Source organism: Zosterops lateralis, assembly GCF_965231275.1.
Source record: "Zosterops lateralis genome assembly, chromosome: 2".
Taxonomy (NCBI): domain Eukaryota; kingdom Metazoa; phylum Chordata; class Aves; order Passeriformes; family Zosteropidae; genus Zosterops; species Zosterops lateralis.
In genome coordinates this window covers 18,769,561-18,786,871 of record NC_139763.1, presented here as the reverse complement: position 1 = coordinate 18,786,871, position 17,311 = coordinate 18,769,561, and the positions used below count along the sequence as shown (strand labels likewise).

Sequence of the window (17,311 nt, the reverse complement as noted above, 5' to 3'; positions counted from 1 at the left end):
AACCTTCTCAATTAAAAACAGAATCAAAGACAGTGTGTTTCCACTTAATGTTTTAGCTTTGACTAAACATTCTGGTGCATTAAAGACAGTGGTTTAATAAAAATATATGCTAATGGGTTGTGTGTTTCAGTGGGTTCTCAGCTCCCACATCAGTTGTACATGAGGCTCTATCCCATGGCTCCCTCTGCTAACAGTGGAGCTAATGGTTAATCATGATATTCCTTCATCTGACTATGACATAGGCAATGTCTGTGGGTAGCAGTCATGGCCACTTTCCAGAGGATTAAAGTGAGTGTATGGAGTTCTACTCTGCTTTTGCAAAAATCCTGCAAATTTCCAAAACCCTATAAAATCAGGGACCCGTAAAACAGCCTCCTTTTGAATGTTAACATGAGTGTATTTTAGCTTTAAGGAAATCAGAAGCGATAAAAACTGGTTTTAGTTGCAGTGAGTGTTCTCTGAGGCCTTTCTCAAGGGGAGAGTTCAGCCACCCTCTCTGTATTGAGGTGCTGTGATTCCATGTACAGTTGAGGAATACTGTGGTTTTTCTGTGGTCTCCCATGTGATCTTCTGTTCACAAAGGCTGTGGATGTTAAAGAGAAGTAAGGTGACAACTGGATCCCTTTGTACACTTTGTACACTTTGTATCTGTGTGTAAAGAAAAGGTGACCTGTGTGGTCATCTCTCAGCATCTCGAGGTAGATCAAGGGGAATGACTCATGCTCTCCTAAGTCTTTTGTACCTGTTATGTGAAGCTGATCCACTTTAGACTCCAACTGCTACTACCAAAACCACTCTTTAGTGCTCACTGCAGAGAGCTGTTTGCAAAGCTCATCCAGCAAAATGCTGAACAAAATGGTTCAGATCTTTGGCATTGTTTAGTCTGCAGGAAAAGAGAGAAAAGGAAAGATAAAAAATGAGAAGTAATTTGATACAGTTTAGCCAACATGTAGATACTCCTCCAGGAATTTAACATTCAGGTGTGATAGTATAAGAAATAGTCTTGAAAGTGAAAACTGCTTCTTATTACCAAGTAGGTCACATTTCCAACAACTGTTTCCCAATATGTAAATATAAGCAGTGATTGCTTTGAAAAATATATAATTATATATTCAACAAAATATTTTTTCCCAATGCAGCACAGTTAATTTTATCTGAAAATTAGTGATTACCATTTTAGTGTTAATTATGGAGTACTAAATACATCTTCAGTGTTAAAAGACAGACTCATCTCTATTTCATTTACCCCTTGTGGAACTCACTTGTGGAATTAACAGTGTTGCTTTGTGATTTTAGAAGCACAAAAAAAAATTAGGATATATCATTGGAAACACAGGATTAATATATTGATTAGGACCTCTGCTTTTACTTAGGGCTACATGAGGAATCTTACCCTAAGCACAGAATTTTTCATTTACTTGCATGGATATTCTGTGAGTGTCCCTGAGAGATCCAGGTCTGGGGGGAATCAGAGGGAAGGTCACAGTATAAGCTGTTTTTATTCTGGATACACACACTTGCTTCTGTGCCTTTCTCTGTCTGCATGCCACAGATATGACCCACACCTGGTCAGGAACCATGTAGGAAATAATATGTGGTCTGAGAGAGCACAAGTGGTTTCAGTAAAGCATTACATAGAGCAGAAAGCTTGCAAGTGAAAGAGTACCCCAACAATCTGAAAACAGATGAGTGTTATACACAAAAAACCACAAGTGGAAACAACCTTTCCTTTCATGTGCAGCCCATCTCATTTCATCCTCCTGAATGGATCTGTGAAATGTAGAAATGCTGACAACCCTTTATCCAAGTGAGAGAGAGAAAAGTCTTACCTCCTGCTATGTGAATCATGACACAATAATCCTATGAAGGCATTCTTCCACATACCTCATTCTAAAACATTTGGGCTCAGAAATTCACTTGAGATTGATCAGAGATGATGAGTTCAGTCTAGGAGGCTTGGATATAAACACTTACTGAAATGCTTTACTAAGTTCCTATTGTGAGGTATGATCATGTGGGCTGGAGAGGCCAGCCTAGGGTCTTTAGGAGGAGCTGACTCAAATGTATGGATTATCCAACATTTTCATTAGTGCCGCTGGGGAGATTTGAATGTGGAATAATTTGTGAATGAAGAAACCAGAGAGGGACAAAATGTATACCCAAGAAACATTAGTGTTCAACTTCAGAGCAACCTCTGTGTGAGCATATATGCACTCATTGCAATATTCTGAAAATAATTGCATACATATGTATGTTAGCCCCACCCTCCAGTGGCATCAATAGGTTTAACCTCAGTTTTCTGTTGCACTGCAAATTAAGGGAAAAGACTTTATTTTGAGAGTGTTGAACACATGGCTGCCATCCAACAACTTCAGCATGGCAACCTCCCAAGAAAGAGCTCCAAGGCAGCCTAATCAGGACAGAATTCCTGGCAAAGTACGCTTTGAGACAAGGCTCTCTCTTTTTCCAAAGTAGAAAACTCCTTTGATGGCAGGCACAGAGAGCATTTAAGAACATTCTCAGGTGCCTTTTTTTTGCAAACTGAAAAATCAAACTCAAAAACGTGGGGAGGAAAACTGCAGGAGTAATTTTAACACTTTTCCTGCTCTAGTTGGGCAGTGGAGACTGAGAAACAGCCAGCTGATTTCACTTTAGTTCTCATTTTTTCACTTCTGTCAATAGGTACAAGCTCGTAACTGATTACAGAAGGTTTTAATGCTGCTCTCTAAACATGAATGGGGCCTTAAACTGTATCACAAAGCTGAATTAAATTCTCTCCTAAAGGGCCACTCAGCTTTAGTTTTCCACTGACACACATTCCAAAATGCTGGTTTGAGTTTTGTGTTGAGATTTTCCCTCCCCACACAGAGTATGTTTTATTGCTTCTGTACTGCTCTTCCTGCTTTGCACAGTCCAGTTCTGGCAAGTGGCTATACCCAGAGCTGTGGTTTGTAGCAAAAACATGTCGGAGGAAAGACTCCATTAGCCAGCAATAATGTAATGTCCTTGGTGTGCCCACAGTGCCAACAGGCTGCAGAGGATGGGTGTCCTGGGCTCTGGGACTTACAGGAGCTGGCACAGCCCTACAGGTTTTTCACGGGGAGGTAACAGAAAGGGCTCCAAGACACAACATCCCCCAACAGCTCTGTGAGATGTGGTTTTGGGAGGAAGGTGTGGCTTCAGATCTGCTGACATCATGGAAATGCTTCACCTCCTTCTGACTTCACAGAAAGCCAAATACATTAGACCTGCCAGAAACATGACACTCAGGAGTAAAAAAGCTCAAGCCACTCTGGTCAGATGACTGACAGCCCTCCCAGAAAGCCCAACCTGATAAATGCAACTGAGGAACTTGAAAAATAACAAGATGACATTGGATAGTAAATGTTGAGTTTGGAAGATTAATGTAACTTCTCATTCCCTTGGTAAATAAACTTGGTATTTTTTTCCTAAAAAAATCCAAACACTTATTCTAAACAAGAGCATTTTCCTCCTACTTTCAATACAGACAGCTAATTTTCTGCAAATGCACAAGTACATGATTAATACATAAAAGCAGAACACACTAGTCACCCATACGTATCCATTCTTCAATTAGGAGAGATAAAAAAGTAAATGGAAGTGTCAAGTAACTTATATTGGTAATAATTTTATCCTTTATTTATAGCATACATAAGATAGATAGGAGTGCCTGTATTTTTTAAATAAAGAACACTTTTTAAAGACTCTAGTTATTTGATTCTTGTTCTCCTGTATATCATGTTCAGCAAATAGAAAAATAATATTCCAAGTGAGGAACATAATAGAACTTTTCATTAAAACTATATTAAATACATTATACCGTCATAGATGAATCTGGATTCTTACATTTTATACTTTTTTTTTTTTTAAATAAAATTCATGCTGAACATGAGTGTTTTCTAACTGCCAGATAGCCTAGAATATTAATTCTGCCATGCAAAATTCCAAGGAATTAGCTTCTTTGTGTTTAAAAGATGAAAGGGCCACAGACAAAGCAAACATCATAAGAACCTGGCGGAGAAAATGACCCAAGGTTGTTAAAAAAGCTACAGAAAATGCAGCTTGTAAAATTATTCCCAAAAGACAACATTATTTCTAACACCCATTGGGCTGTTAGAAGGGACACTGTTTGAAGTCCACTTGAAAAGGAAGCAGAAATGCATGCCCAGGCCTTGAAATAGTGTGTAAGGGCTCATGCGTATGAAGTATCAACAAGGTGATGCTGTGATGAGCTCAGAGGTGACTGCCCAGAGCCCTGGTGGTAGATGATGTGCAGGAGGGACCAGAGACAACACCTGCCAGGGATTATCAGAGCATTTCCTGCAGTTCTGTAGGAGAACAGAGGCTGAGGCAGAGGTAAAGCCTGGCAGGCTGGCAATTAAGGGAACAAACCAAGCGGGAGCCAGGGAAAGGTACAGAGAGGGAGGCAAAGCTCTGCAGGCAAACCCACTGAGGGAAATAGGGAAAGGAAGTGATGAGCAAAACAGGAGACAATGTATTTCAGAAACGGAAAAAAAGGTCCTACTACAGCAATTTTCTAAGGCACCAGGTGCTGCTCTATCTGCAGTTACATCTAGACACATCTCAGAGGCAACTGGGTAGTTTGGATCATGTCCTTTCTTTCCTGTGACTCCCACAGGTTTTGAACTGTTATAAACTTTCAGGTTTAAAAATTCCAGTGGTTAAGTTAGAAATCTGTAGTCATTAGAATAATGGGAGATCCCTAGAGAGAGCCAACACTGCTATGCAGAAAATTTATTAGCAGCAGGAACAGAGGCCTGTATCAGCACTTTACTGGTGGATAAATCAGTGGGTTTGCTAATGATGTTTCGGTTCTCTTGATTGAATTGGATTTGTAAGAGAAATGCAGCTGCAGACTGAATTGCTTTATATGACAAGAGAATAATGAATAGCCAATCCTGAACACCCAGGGTTTCTGTATATATGGGATAATTTAGCTTCCGTTCTTGTTATTATTTTATATGCAAATGAAATTATCAATGCCTTTATATAATAACTTCCTGGATCACATTTATTCTAGAGCTTTTGCCTGTTTGTGTGCAAGAGAAATTTCTTTCCCTCATTTTAGCCAGGGTTTAATACTAAATCCAGCTCCTGCTGGAGCCTGTGGAAGTTTTATTGTGTTATAGATATGACCCATCCAGAGGACATTGAAAGTGAACAGAAAATATTGAAACTGCCTGTGTTTATGAGGGTGCTATTATTTATTTGGAGATAGGGCCCATTACCTTATGCTATTATCTCCATGCTACATATACTGGGTTTTGCATATTTGATGTTTACTTAACATGCATATCAGGTTCTTTTAACAATAGCGTTTCAGAGATGGTCTGGCTCAGTGCCCTCATCAGCCTCTTGCTAAGTTGTTCTCTGGGGTTCCAGCCAGTCAGTCTTTATGTGTTTTAAGCTCTAAGTGGGCTACTGCTCCCACTCTGAAGGAACACGCCAAACTGAACCAATGCCTGCTGGAAAAGTAAAAAATGAGATTCCAGCTGGCCAAGAGGGCTGAAAAGAGAGAAAAAAGAGATAAAATCATTCTTACATCGAGAAACTGCCTTAGCAACGTCCTCATCTGCTGGTTGGGAATAAATCACAGTTGCCTGGTTGGTCTTCCAAATGGCTGAGCTCCCAAGTTACAGTTACTCCTTGCCCTTGGAGGTGCAGTTGACTGAGATGTACTGTTGAGACACATAAATTTAACAGATGGATTGTAAAGGCCAGGCACTGTATCCAGCAATTGTTTCTTCCACTAGGGGAAAGTCTTACAAAAGCTTTCCCTGGTGTTCAACAGGATTGTGGTTGTTCATTGCTCTGCAACTTTAGAAAGGTTTTGGGTGATTGGCTGCAGTGGGAAGAAACAAATTGGCAGTGACACAATTCCCACCACTTGCACAGCAGTGAGGAGATTTTCTTTTAGGTAGGAAAAGAGGAGAGAATAATCTTCCCTTACCCACTGACAAGTCAGGGGCAATGCTGTGAGAAGGGCTGTGGTACTTTCTGCTTTCAGCATTTATGGTGCCAGAGGCACTGACCAGAAAATATGGTCATCTCCATTAGTCCTTCTCATGTGCTCCACTGGCAACTGAGTGTCCAGGCAACAGTTTTTGCCCTTCCTGTACGAGGCAAACAAGAGCGTAGGAGCTGAGAGAGCATCATCAGGCTGCAGAAAAGCATGTGCTGGGGTAGAGAGACAGAGTCAGGAAAGAGTCCTGGTGAAAAAGAACATGAGGGAACAGGAAGAGAGGTGTGCTGAAAAGAACTGAGGCAAGGAGAAGCCCAGGAAACTGCTCAGCTGGATTCTTGGAGATATAAAGTGTTACAGATGTGGCCAGAAAAATGCATCACACTGCACAGTCATTTCATTCCAGGTAGCTTCATGGGGATGGCAGTGGTGGGAGAGGCAGTGTAGGCGTTTTTCCTACATTTGGTATACATTCAAGATGGTATTTCAGGACTTGAAAGTGCGGCTGCTAAGCCACTCAACATTTTAAAGGTTGCTCAGCTAAGAAATATATTTTAAAAAGCCTCAAATCTTAATCCTGGAAACCAGGAAATTAAAATAATGTTGGAAAATCAAGAAACACAACACAATTTTTGGACACATTTTCTTTACAATTATTATAATAATTTTGGGCACCCTACTAGAATGAAAAAAATCTGCATTGTACTTGAGAATCTGATAAATTTTTTTAGCATTCTAACAGTTTTACATAAATTCAGACTTCAAAAGCCTGTCATGAAGGAAGTTGAACTAGCAAAACAAAATTGTTTAATTACTGGTTTTTAGTAAAAAATTAAAAAAAATTCCAACAATATAAGCAGTTGGTAAGTTTTATTCCAGTAGGATGTTCTGTCTTCTTGGATTCTATCATGCTGATAAGGACTAACACTGCAGGCTGCCCCTGAAATGACAGTTTCTGAAAGTAACACAAATCACTAGTGCTGCTAATTATTATCAATGTATTTACTACAAAAAAGCTTTAGCTCTAACCATGCCAGAGAAACAGATTTCATTTTGTTAGACTTGAAAATACAAGTAGCACAGCTAGACTAAAAGAGCTATTGAAGGGAAGAGACAGTAGGGCAGCTCTTTTTCCACTTTTAAACAAAATTTAACTGCTGCTGACAGAGAAAGTACAGGACATCTTTCTAAAGCAGGTCTGCATAGTAAAACACACTCAGGAAGGGCAAAACTAATCTTGTTAAAAGTTCTCCATAAAGCACCTTTGCACTCTGGAAATCCATGTTTATGCTCTCACACTGGAGCTGTAGGTGACCTGGAGAGGGATCTGCTCAACAGAAAAAGCAAAGGAGGGAAAATTTTGCCTGTCATTTTCTCTGTTTTCTGTGGTGATACAGAAGAGTGGTTCTGGAGTAAGGATTTTCCATAGCACAACACAGCTGTTCTCTCTGATGTGTCCCTGAAAGAATTCACCATCTGGCATTGATGATATCACAGCCTGTTGCCATGGGACCACCACGTCATCACAAAAATCCTACACTCAGCATCCTTTCAGAGCAAGGCAGTACAGTTGGCATGTCTGAGTCCAGTAGCCAGTAGAAAAAGGTGACAAGGACCACAGGGCCAGGATATAAGGACAAAAACAGCTGCCATGAGCATGCTCAGCTACAGGGCTTCTCTGAGGAGGTAACAAGGAAGGACTTCCTGTGTCCTCCCAACACCCAGGGCAGTGACACCAAAACGGGACCACAAAGCAGCTGTGGTACTGCTGACACAACTCTGTTGCAGAGCAGTATCAGTGAAAATGTAATTATTTGCTCAACAAAAACTTTCTTGTCTCTAGTGCAGCGGTCTGGCATTACTGGAAATCCTAAATTCATCAACACATGTAGAGAAAATTGATAAAAAGTAGTGCATATCACCACCTTCCCATTATGCAGTCTATTATTCATTTGACTGCTCTTGGTTTATGGTCCATTTCAGATTTATATTCTGCAGTCATGTAAGAATTATTCTGTTTAGAGAAATAGACAGAATTTGTGTGTTTCAAGTGCATGCAGCATAACTAGCTGAAGTTTTAGCTCAACCTCACCACTTTTCATGAAAGGACAGCGTAAGGGGAGCCTTCAGCTATTACTCAGCCACTTCATGGAATATGCTACAGATCAGAAGCATGGCCTTTGATGTGTTATTGCTTAAGTAAAAACATACTTCAAGCATTTATTTCTGTTACAACAGTAAGCCCCTGCCTTCTGTCCACAGGGAAGATATTACAGGATCTTAATTTGAAAAAAGCCCAAGATACATAATTTGTAACCACATTTACATTTTTTGCAACTCTCTGACAAAGGACAACTTAAATTTGTGACATCCCTGGTATTTTATCACACTTTGCAAGTGAGAAGCGGGCCCTGCAGTCTTAACAAGCAGACATGGAGGTGACAGGACATGGAATTTCCTAATTAGTTTCTGAAATGTATGAGATGGTGTTGATGCTGGAGGTAGCAGAAACCAGGCATGATGACCAAGATCTGTTCCTGTCCAATGCAACGGATGGGAGTAACACAGCTATGTGAGTACCAAAATTGCTGAAATACAATGCAAAAACCTTTTCATGCTGGCTGCTTGAACAAGTCTAGACCAAAAGGGTTTATGGAATCTCAAGCCAAGTAACAAGTAAGTGGGATTACATTAAACAGCTTAGCTACTCAGTGTCTTCCAACTCAACTCCTTTTGACCTCAGTGACAGTAAACTTTGGTGGAGCTGAGTCACCAAACAGGAGGGGTTGGTGTAACTAGAAAAGAAAAATGCATGAGATAGCTGAAAGCTGAACCACAGGACTGGTATTTCAATCTTCATCTTCAGTAGAAGCGTGTGGAAAGATTCTAAACGTTCCTATAAACAGATCAGAAATCTGGTTATTGTGCTATGCCAACACCTGATGGCAGTTGTCTAGGGGACATGAATGAAAGAGTATTTTTTACCCCTTCCCGGCTATCAGTAAGGTCGATATTATGGACATCTGAAGACAGTGGTGTAATTTATTTTTAATAGCTCCTCACAGACTTTTGCCTCACTTCTTATTGAATCAAGAAATTGTTGCTTTTATTTAAAACAAACTCTAAAAGTTAAAGAGGACCACTCTATTTGGAAAAAATCTCCACCAATCCTTTCCACTTTTCTCACTCTTCCCTTCCCACAAATTTTTGTCTTTGAGATGGCTGAAAACAACAGTCATGGGGATAGCAGTTAGGTGTATTTTGGTTTTTCAAAAGGCTCTGCAGGCAAAAGATCTCAATGTACTTTAGGGAACCAGCAGTGGTATTGGCATCATTAGGCTAAAAAGAATTTTCTTTTCAAAAACAATGTATGTTTGCATTTACTCTGCTTGCTTGCCTTCTTAGAAGGATTCATGATTAAAGGGGAAAAAAATATTCTGTGACTGCGTAATGAAATCCACATACAGAGAATTTCAATTACTCCCTGCAAGCTCAAGAGATGCAAGTCTTTCTCCACTTTTGGCCAAGCAAGACCGTGCTGTTCCTGGCCTTTTTCTATTAATAGTTGAGGCTGATGCCTGTATGACCAATTCCAAAGAGTGGACTGAGTCCAAGCAACTCCTCTGCTAGGTCTCCAAGACAACACCCAAATGGCAACATCATGGCCTGTCACCTACCCACCCTGAGCTGCTCTACATGTGTCACTGTGTGCCAGCTCAGCAATTCCAGCTATGTGAGAATATAGGAAGAGGTGTAGCCTTGAAGCCTTGAACACACTCTGGCTGTAACTACCCTTCAGAAGCAGCCGAGACTCCCTTACAGGCTGCTATTCTACCTAGAAGAGCCCATAAGAATTTATATCCTGTGGACTATCCATGCAGGAACACAGGAGACAACAGGCTAGACAGGGTAGACAGCTGATTGATTAGCACACAAACGTGAAAAAAGATTTTTGTCACAGCATGAACGTATTATTTATCAAATAATACATTTTCCAGGAGCTTACACTTTTAAGAAACCAGAAGGAAAACAGAGTTGGGATGTTTCCTTTTGGCAGACTGTATTTCACATTTTGGGCAATAATCTTGGCCCCTCTCTAATTCTTTCAGCAAAAATGTTCAGCCTAGCATGCCAAAAATCACACTTAAAACTCAAAATTCAAGCAGCTGAATCTGTGTCTTGCTTTTCTCAATTTCTACACCAAGAGTTAGACTGCTGTTAGTGCAACAAGAGATGAAGACACCACACTTACAGCATATTTCATGTAATGAATGAGAAGCTTTTACTAAGAGAAAGACACAAGTGACCAAATCCATATGTCTTGTGTATATGATGTTTACCCTTCATAAAGACTGTTACAGAAATTTAGGTTGCTTTTTATGAATGCTTTTTCCAAGTGTGAGATGTTTGCAGCCAGCCATTAATGAGACTTCTGTCAAAAAGGATGAATACTTACCCGTAACATTGATTGAGAAAATAATGCTCATCAAAAGGGTTGAATCTCTTCTCAGGTCACCTGCACACACAGGCACACTGAGCTGTCAGCTGCTGTATGAGGAAATAATTCTAAAAGAACAAGAGCCCTTGACAGCGTCACCAGTGCATAAAAGTAAGCAATTTTTCTATTGGTAGGAAACAGATCATTGCTTTATTTCTGTTACATTTATATCACACCAATTCTGAAATTTTTTTTTCATTTCTTTTAAGAAAGCTTTTAGTAAAGACCTATTACATTTTTCTCCTATCTTCAAAGCATCTTCAACCAATCACAAACTCTTCTGAAAATAAGGCTGATTTGCATGTAACAAATGAGGAAACCAGTTTTTGAAATCAAGACTGATTGGATGACAACTTGTGACTTCAGGGTATAATTCCTTCTACTGGAGCTGGGAAAAGCTCATGAGAAACAGCACCACCAGCAAGTGAAGAATTCCCCTTGGGCAAGACTATACCAACAGCTGGTATAACTGAAAGCGAAGGTGCAACCTTCTGGAGAAGGAAGAATCAAGTCGGCAGCACCACAGCTGCATTCTAGTCAAAGAACATTGTATCTTTGGGAGAAAACAGTGCACATGTTCCCATGACTGAGGACTGCAGCATAATACATGTGTGCAAAAAAGGTGAACGTTACAGATGAAGTGGCATTTTTGAGTTGCTGCTGCATTTCCGCCATGATCACATGCTTTTATGTGAGATATTTATAAGAAATGTAAAATGAAACGGGATATAGAGAACTGCAATACAGAATTTTCAAGTTCTGCTGAATTTCCAGCAAAATGAGACATCTGCAGATGTCCCATTCTGCTGGCCCATCCCCTAAAATGAGATTATTTGGCAGCAACTCTTAGAGTAGGGTATTTCCCCCTTTCAGGAGTTAGTTCATAGTTCCTAGGGAACAATTCATCCAGTTCGCTCTCCTTCTAACCTCACAGCATATTAAGCATATTAAACCCTCTTAAAAATACTTAAAAGAGCCAAAGACAAGGTAATTTCCTTTATATATTTCTTTTTATAAATTTATTTTACATTTTATGTGAAGTAGGAAATGCTTGTCTTATATGAGGTCTCTACAAATACTTTTTGAGACCAGAATTTCTGCTTCTGGTAGCAGAACCAGTTGGATGAAGAATCAACCACAGCAAGAACTGGAACTTGTGCTGAAAAGTAAAAACAGCCCAGTCCTACCCAACCCATTCTTCCTTTTTTTTCTGAACTGAACTGCACAGAGAAAACACTATCACCACACTGGAAACATTTCAAATAGGAACAGAGAAATTTATGCACGTTAATCTGTGACAGGGTTTTCCCTCAGTGGTTACAGCAACCCTCCCATTCATTTTGCACCACACCATACATGTGTGGTATTGCCTGACATTGCTGTGAAAGTCCTGTCAACACTCCTTGTGCTCCTCCATATGTTAAAATCACTCCTGCTCTAAGTTCAATCTTTCTTAAACAATACAGCAGCTAAAAGAAAGCTTAACCATCTAAGAACTGAGGTATTCTAAATATGGAAGTTTGTTTATATAAAAAAATAAAAGTAAATTACAAGGTGTTAAGAAGAAAGTTTATTTGGTCAATGAAAGGAAACCCAAACAGAACACAGAATTTTTGACAAAACCTGCTAAAAACAAGAGTGAAGACAAATGTTAATAATCCTTTTCTCTCTCCTGTCTCACTGAAGTTTTTCAGATTAATCACACTAGAAGTAAGTCTTGAAAACTGAAGGCTTTTTCATTTCAGTGTTCAATTTAACTTCATCTTGTCACATCTAAAGTGAAAAAGGTAGAACTGGCATGGAAATGCTGCTTTGAAAAACAGTAACTACTACTGAAAGCAAAGATATTCTGAACTGCACTGCAGACTTGCTTAGTTGCAGCTGGCTGCTACAGAGGGCACAGCAACCACTGGGTGTATTACAAACTACATAGGCTACAGAGAAACTCTGCACGGTCAGTCAACATGAAGTGAAGCTGAAATTTTAATTGTAACCTTCCTCTGTTGCCAGGAAGGCAGGTGAGTGTGTCACTATTAAACCAGCAGATGGTTCCTTTGCTCTGGCATGGAAATGATGCAACACAAACTGCTGCCCTTCAATACACCATGATATTTATCAGCAGAGCTTCACAGAGAGTCCTTTTAAGTGTTCAGGGTACCATTCTCTCAGGAGCCACTGGTTTTGAGGGGCCAGTTTGGCCTCACACAAACCACCAGTGTGCCTCCCTCCACCTAGTGCTGGGCAAGCACAACTGGCCCAAAGTAAAGAGTGACAGAAGCAGAACCAAACAGCTAGTGCGGATGGATGAGCACACACAGAGGCACATCTCTGAGCAGATGGACGAGTACACGTCTACCTGCTTATGTTTAAATTTTGTCCATGTCCGATGCATTTGACCACTGCACCTAAAGTAAGACATAGCCCACAGGGCTACCTGGCTTCCACAGCTGACATTGGTCAGATATAGTCTACCATTCTAATAAGCGTTCTTTAAAGCTTCAAGCCTTCAAGCCCATTGCTGCTTTTTATTAGAATGGCAAAAATCTCTGTAGGCACTGGCTCCAATAGTGCTCTGTCCTCTTAAGTTTCTTTTCTGCTAAACAGATCTCTAACAGACAAGACCACATCAGGCTTCAGCCTGATCCTCCCACCCCTCATTAAAACATTTTTCTATATAATGTTGCCTTAGAGTCAAACTCTTGCCAGACAAGTATCAGTCTGGAAGAAAAACTTCCTGCTTTATTATAAACCTTTGAAAAAGAATTCCAGTGTCTAGGCTATGGTAATTTGATAAGTTGTATCTTGGCCAGTAGGCTCCTGGTTTTCAAAAAAATCCAAGATTAGCAGACATAACACTTCAAGCTCTGCTGTGTGAAACAAGATCCTAATACTACTACGTTAAGTAAGACTAGAAAATAGGATCACTCAAATTCCTAAACAGGAAGAGCAGACAATTCCTAAAGTCTTTTTCTTCTCTGCATTGGTTTAAGTTTTCCCATTTCACTGGCTATGGACATTGTTATGTTTCTTGAAAGCATGGTCAAGGCAAGTGGGTATCAAATGAGTGAATTTTAGACAGGTTTGATATTTCTGTCCCTTCTATTATTACTTGACAACTGTATGTGGGTTGAATGGATTGTGAGCATCACTGACAGACACTGTAAAAGAAAAAAACACCAAAGAAATATATGTTGTCCTTGCAAGACTCTCCCCGAAAGCCCCAAATCAAAATTTGCAGTTTGTTCCTTCAGCAGCCCAACCTGAGGCACCTGACCCTATAGCACTGCGCCACGTCAGAGCACAGTCCAGGTACTCACAGCTTAAGGGGAATAATGGGCCAGTATTTGGGCTGCTTTTTGTCACAGTTCCTATCAAAGATAAGCTGCATGGCAGCCTCCATGGCCTGGATTTTGGCAGCTTCAGCACCATACAGTTTCTTCATTTCTGCCATGCGCCTCTCCCCAGGTCTTTCTGTGGGCGGCTCCACAGAACGCTCCAGCCTCCTGTGCAGGTCCTGATCAGCCTCCACGTAGGGCTCCTCAGCTTCCAGCTCCTGCTGCCTCCCTAGACAAATAAACCACAAGAGATGGAAATTACTGGGCTATCAACCAACCATGTTCAATTTTAACTTTTAAAAATATTCTGTATTCATATTTTGCTGGGTCTATAAGGAAAAAATCAACATGTTCTAGCGTGCAGCTGCACTCATTTTGCATAAAGAGAAATTCATACTAAATATCACGATAAAGTCAGGCCGGAATAAATGGGGAGAAATTAAGAAGACCCTGGAACTGAATCCTAAAATTGTAGGAAACCTCTGTATTACTACTACAAAGCAAAAATCGACATTGCTCCGTTTTGCCCCAAAACACACATGTCCTGAAAAAACTCAAACAAAACAACAAAACCCCAAAACACAACCCTCATCCCCCTCCTAAGAAAACAGAAACAACCCAACCAAAAAATCCCAACCCACTCTCCATACCAAAAAAAATCCAAACAAAAAGGAGAGTTGTTTCCAAAATAACGACTTAGCAGCTGAGAAAGGAAGCAATGCACAGGACAATGCAACTTTAGCTGAATGATAGCCAAGAGAAAATGTAATCAGTTACTACTCTGTGAAAATGAACAAATGGGTCTGTCATCTCTGCCATTAAGTGCATTCAATGAAACGCAGCTGTAAGCATCATGTTTAGATAAACTGTCCAAACTCAGCCATTTCTCAAGACTTGCAAAGTTCAAAGCTGGCAGCCTTACTCTATTGCTTTGAAAACAAACAAAGCAGCACCAACATAAATGCATGCATCAAGTCTTTTAAAGAGGATTTAAAACAATTCAAGAGGTGAAACATTTGGACTGATCTGTCAACAAAAATGCTCTGTGGTAAGCCTGACTGGAAGCAAGAACTTGATTGTGCATGTCCAAATTTACCTTCGCTTCCTGGGTACTGCTCTGATGAAACAGTGTTGTGTGCAGTCAAAACATCCAAGTACTACACAGAAGTCCCCTCTTATACTCTTATAGTCCCCTCTTATACTTCCACAAGAGGGAGAAAATCACCAGGCAGCTGAACTTAGCAATAAGAAACGACCATCCTCAAAACACGCACAACTGTAACAGGCACAATTCACTACCAATGGCAGCAGCTAGGTTTTTCTAAACATCAAAAAGAACAGAGTGTCCACAGGTCAGGATGCATTGGTCACACATAGGACATGCTTGGTGCCATGTACCTCTTCCCTCTTTCACCCTAAGGCAGAGATTTAGCTTCCACAACACACATGACATCTGTAAACCCTAACCCAATGTTAAATATCCTGACATTTCTATGTCCAACATCTGCAGTTTATTTTTATACTGGAAAGTACTGTACTGAGCAGCCAACTGACTGTCAGCTTTCCTAAAGGAATTATCCCCTGTACACCATTCACAGAAAACAGATATTTTAAACCATTTGATCAGAAACTTCAATTTTGGGATCTGTTTGTCTGACAGACACAGAAAGCTTTTGTCCTGTCATTTGAAACACCATTCACAGTTTTGTGTTGGTTGTCGACAGGCTTGAGGAGTTATTAGGGATCTATTCCAGAAAGCTATTTCTGTGATTCTGCTTTAAGGGCACACCCCTGAATTAGGCTGCTCTGCCAGAATTCGCAAGGAAATATACATTAGAGTCCATATGTGTTTTTGGAAGAGTCAGATTCATTTGGTGTTGGGCCATTTTAGCCAGAAGGTCTGAATTAAAGAAACTAGCATTGCCTACAGAGGGCTCAGCACTTTGAGGACAAGGTAAGGTACCCAGGCTATACCTTGCATTCCACTGAAACAACTTCTGGGACACCACACTGCCCACAACTACATAACATGCTTTTAAGCACAAACTTGATGTAAATTGCACTGAACAGTTTTAGACAGAAAAAAACAAACAAGACTATGCTGGCAAACCAATGCTGGTCTCCCACTGCAGATTACACAGCAAAACTGGCAAGGCAATGAATTGGACCCATATTTGTTAACTCTCTTGGGACACTAGATAATTCCTTGTACTTCTGTATTGCCCATGGAATTTTTTAATTATTTAGTTCCATAGCTGCACGCTAGAGACAGCTGCTTTCTCACTTGTTTGCTGCAGAATGCTGTCTGATAGCTCACTGCACATGCTGATCCTTAAGAAAAAATAATTTTTCTGGAGATAATGAATTCTTCTGTTTGGAAATTCAATGGATCTCCAGCAGAAGCTTCATGATGGATGAGCGGATTACAGTTTAGTATGCATCAATCTCCATTTCTCAACACAGAGTACTTCATAAATCTGTAGATCCTAATTGTAACAATCAAAATAACAATACCAATTTAAATTCCATTCTCAGAATTACTTGATGTATGTCTGGAGTGTTTTACTTCACACTAATCAGATATACTGTCCTTAACTTTCTAACTTGACTTCTGCTATTCCATAGCTACTGGCTAAAAAAATCCCAGAGTGATTGTATTACAGCGTTTTAGACACATAAATCAGGTCTAGAATCCAGGCAGAGGCTCAGGACAGAAATGTGCTATAGAGACACACAGGTTTTTGCACTAAAGGCTGAATTTGAGCACTGAACATGACAGCTGTTGCTGGTAATACCACTGCAGCTGTGTGGAATACCTTGCAGTTTCAAATCAGTTATCTGTGCAGAGATACAACTGTAACAAACTCCACAGTCATGGACAGAATCATAGAATGGCTTGGGCTAGAAGGGGCCTTAAAGATCATTTTATTCCAACCCCCCTGCCCCACTGAAGGGGGGTTGGAATAAAGGGACAGTGTCCACTAGACCAAGTTGCTCAGAGCCCCATCCAGCCTGGCCTTGAGCACTGCCAGGGATGGGACATCCACAGCTTCTCTGGGCAACTTGTTCCAGTGTTTCACCACCCTCACACTAGGCAGCATTATTTGCTTTTACAGACTATCAAGGAAAGAAGTCCTGAAACTAAGTGGGCATGTAAACTACTGCTTTTCCAAAACCAGTATTTCCAGCCAAAAATAGACATAAGGAATAGATAACAGAGAAACTATTGTCCTGTGGAGATGCACACTAAGCTTTCTTTGGTGGGGCAAAGGCTGGGAAGTAGAAGTGCTGTAACTTCCAGCAGTCTCAGTTCTATCCATTACCTCAGAGCTTACTTTAAAAACAATACAAAGCAGTACAACTCGGGGGAATCGTGCAACTAACTCTTCATCAAAAAGCTGAAAACTAGAATCTGACAATGGAAATACAAACAAAATTATAAACTGTCTATAACCCCAAGCCTATGGAGACAAC

The 17,311-nt window shown here is 40.3% G+C and overlaps 1 protein-coding gene across 2 annotated transcripts in view; it reads right to left on the bottom strand.

Annotated features, from left to right (window-relative positions):
- Window positions 1-11,555: 11,555 nt before the first annotated feature.
- GEMIN8 (gem nuclear organelle associated protein 8) overlaps window positions 11,556-17,311 on the bottom strand; it is a 28,593-nt gene continuing 22,837 nt past the window's right edge. For both annotated transcript variants that reach the window (XM_083884735.1, XM_083884736.1), the window contains exon 5: window positions 11,556-14,066. In XM_083884735.1, coding sequence (XP_083740861.1) covers window positions 13,816-14,066 — 251 coding nt within the window. In that variant the 3' untranslated portion in view covers window positions 11,556-13,815. The remainder of the gene's footprint in view (window positions 14,067-17,311) is intronic.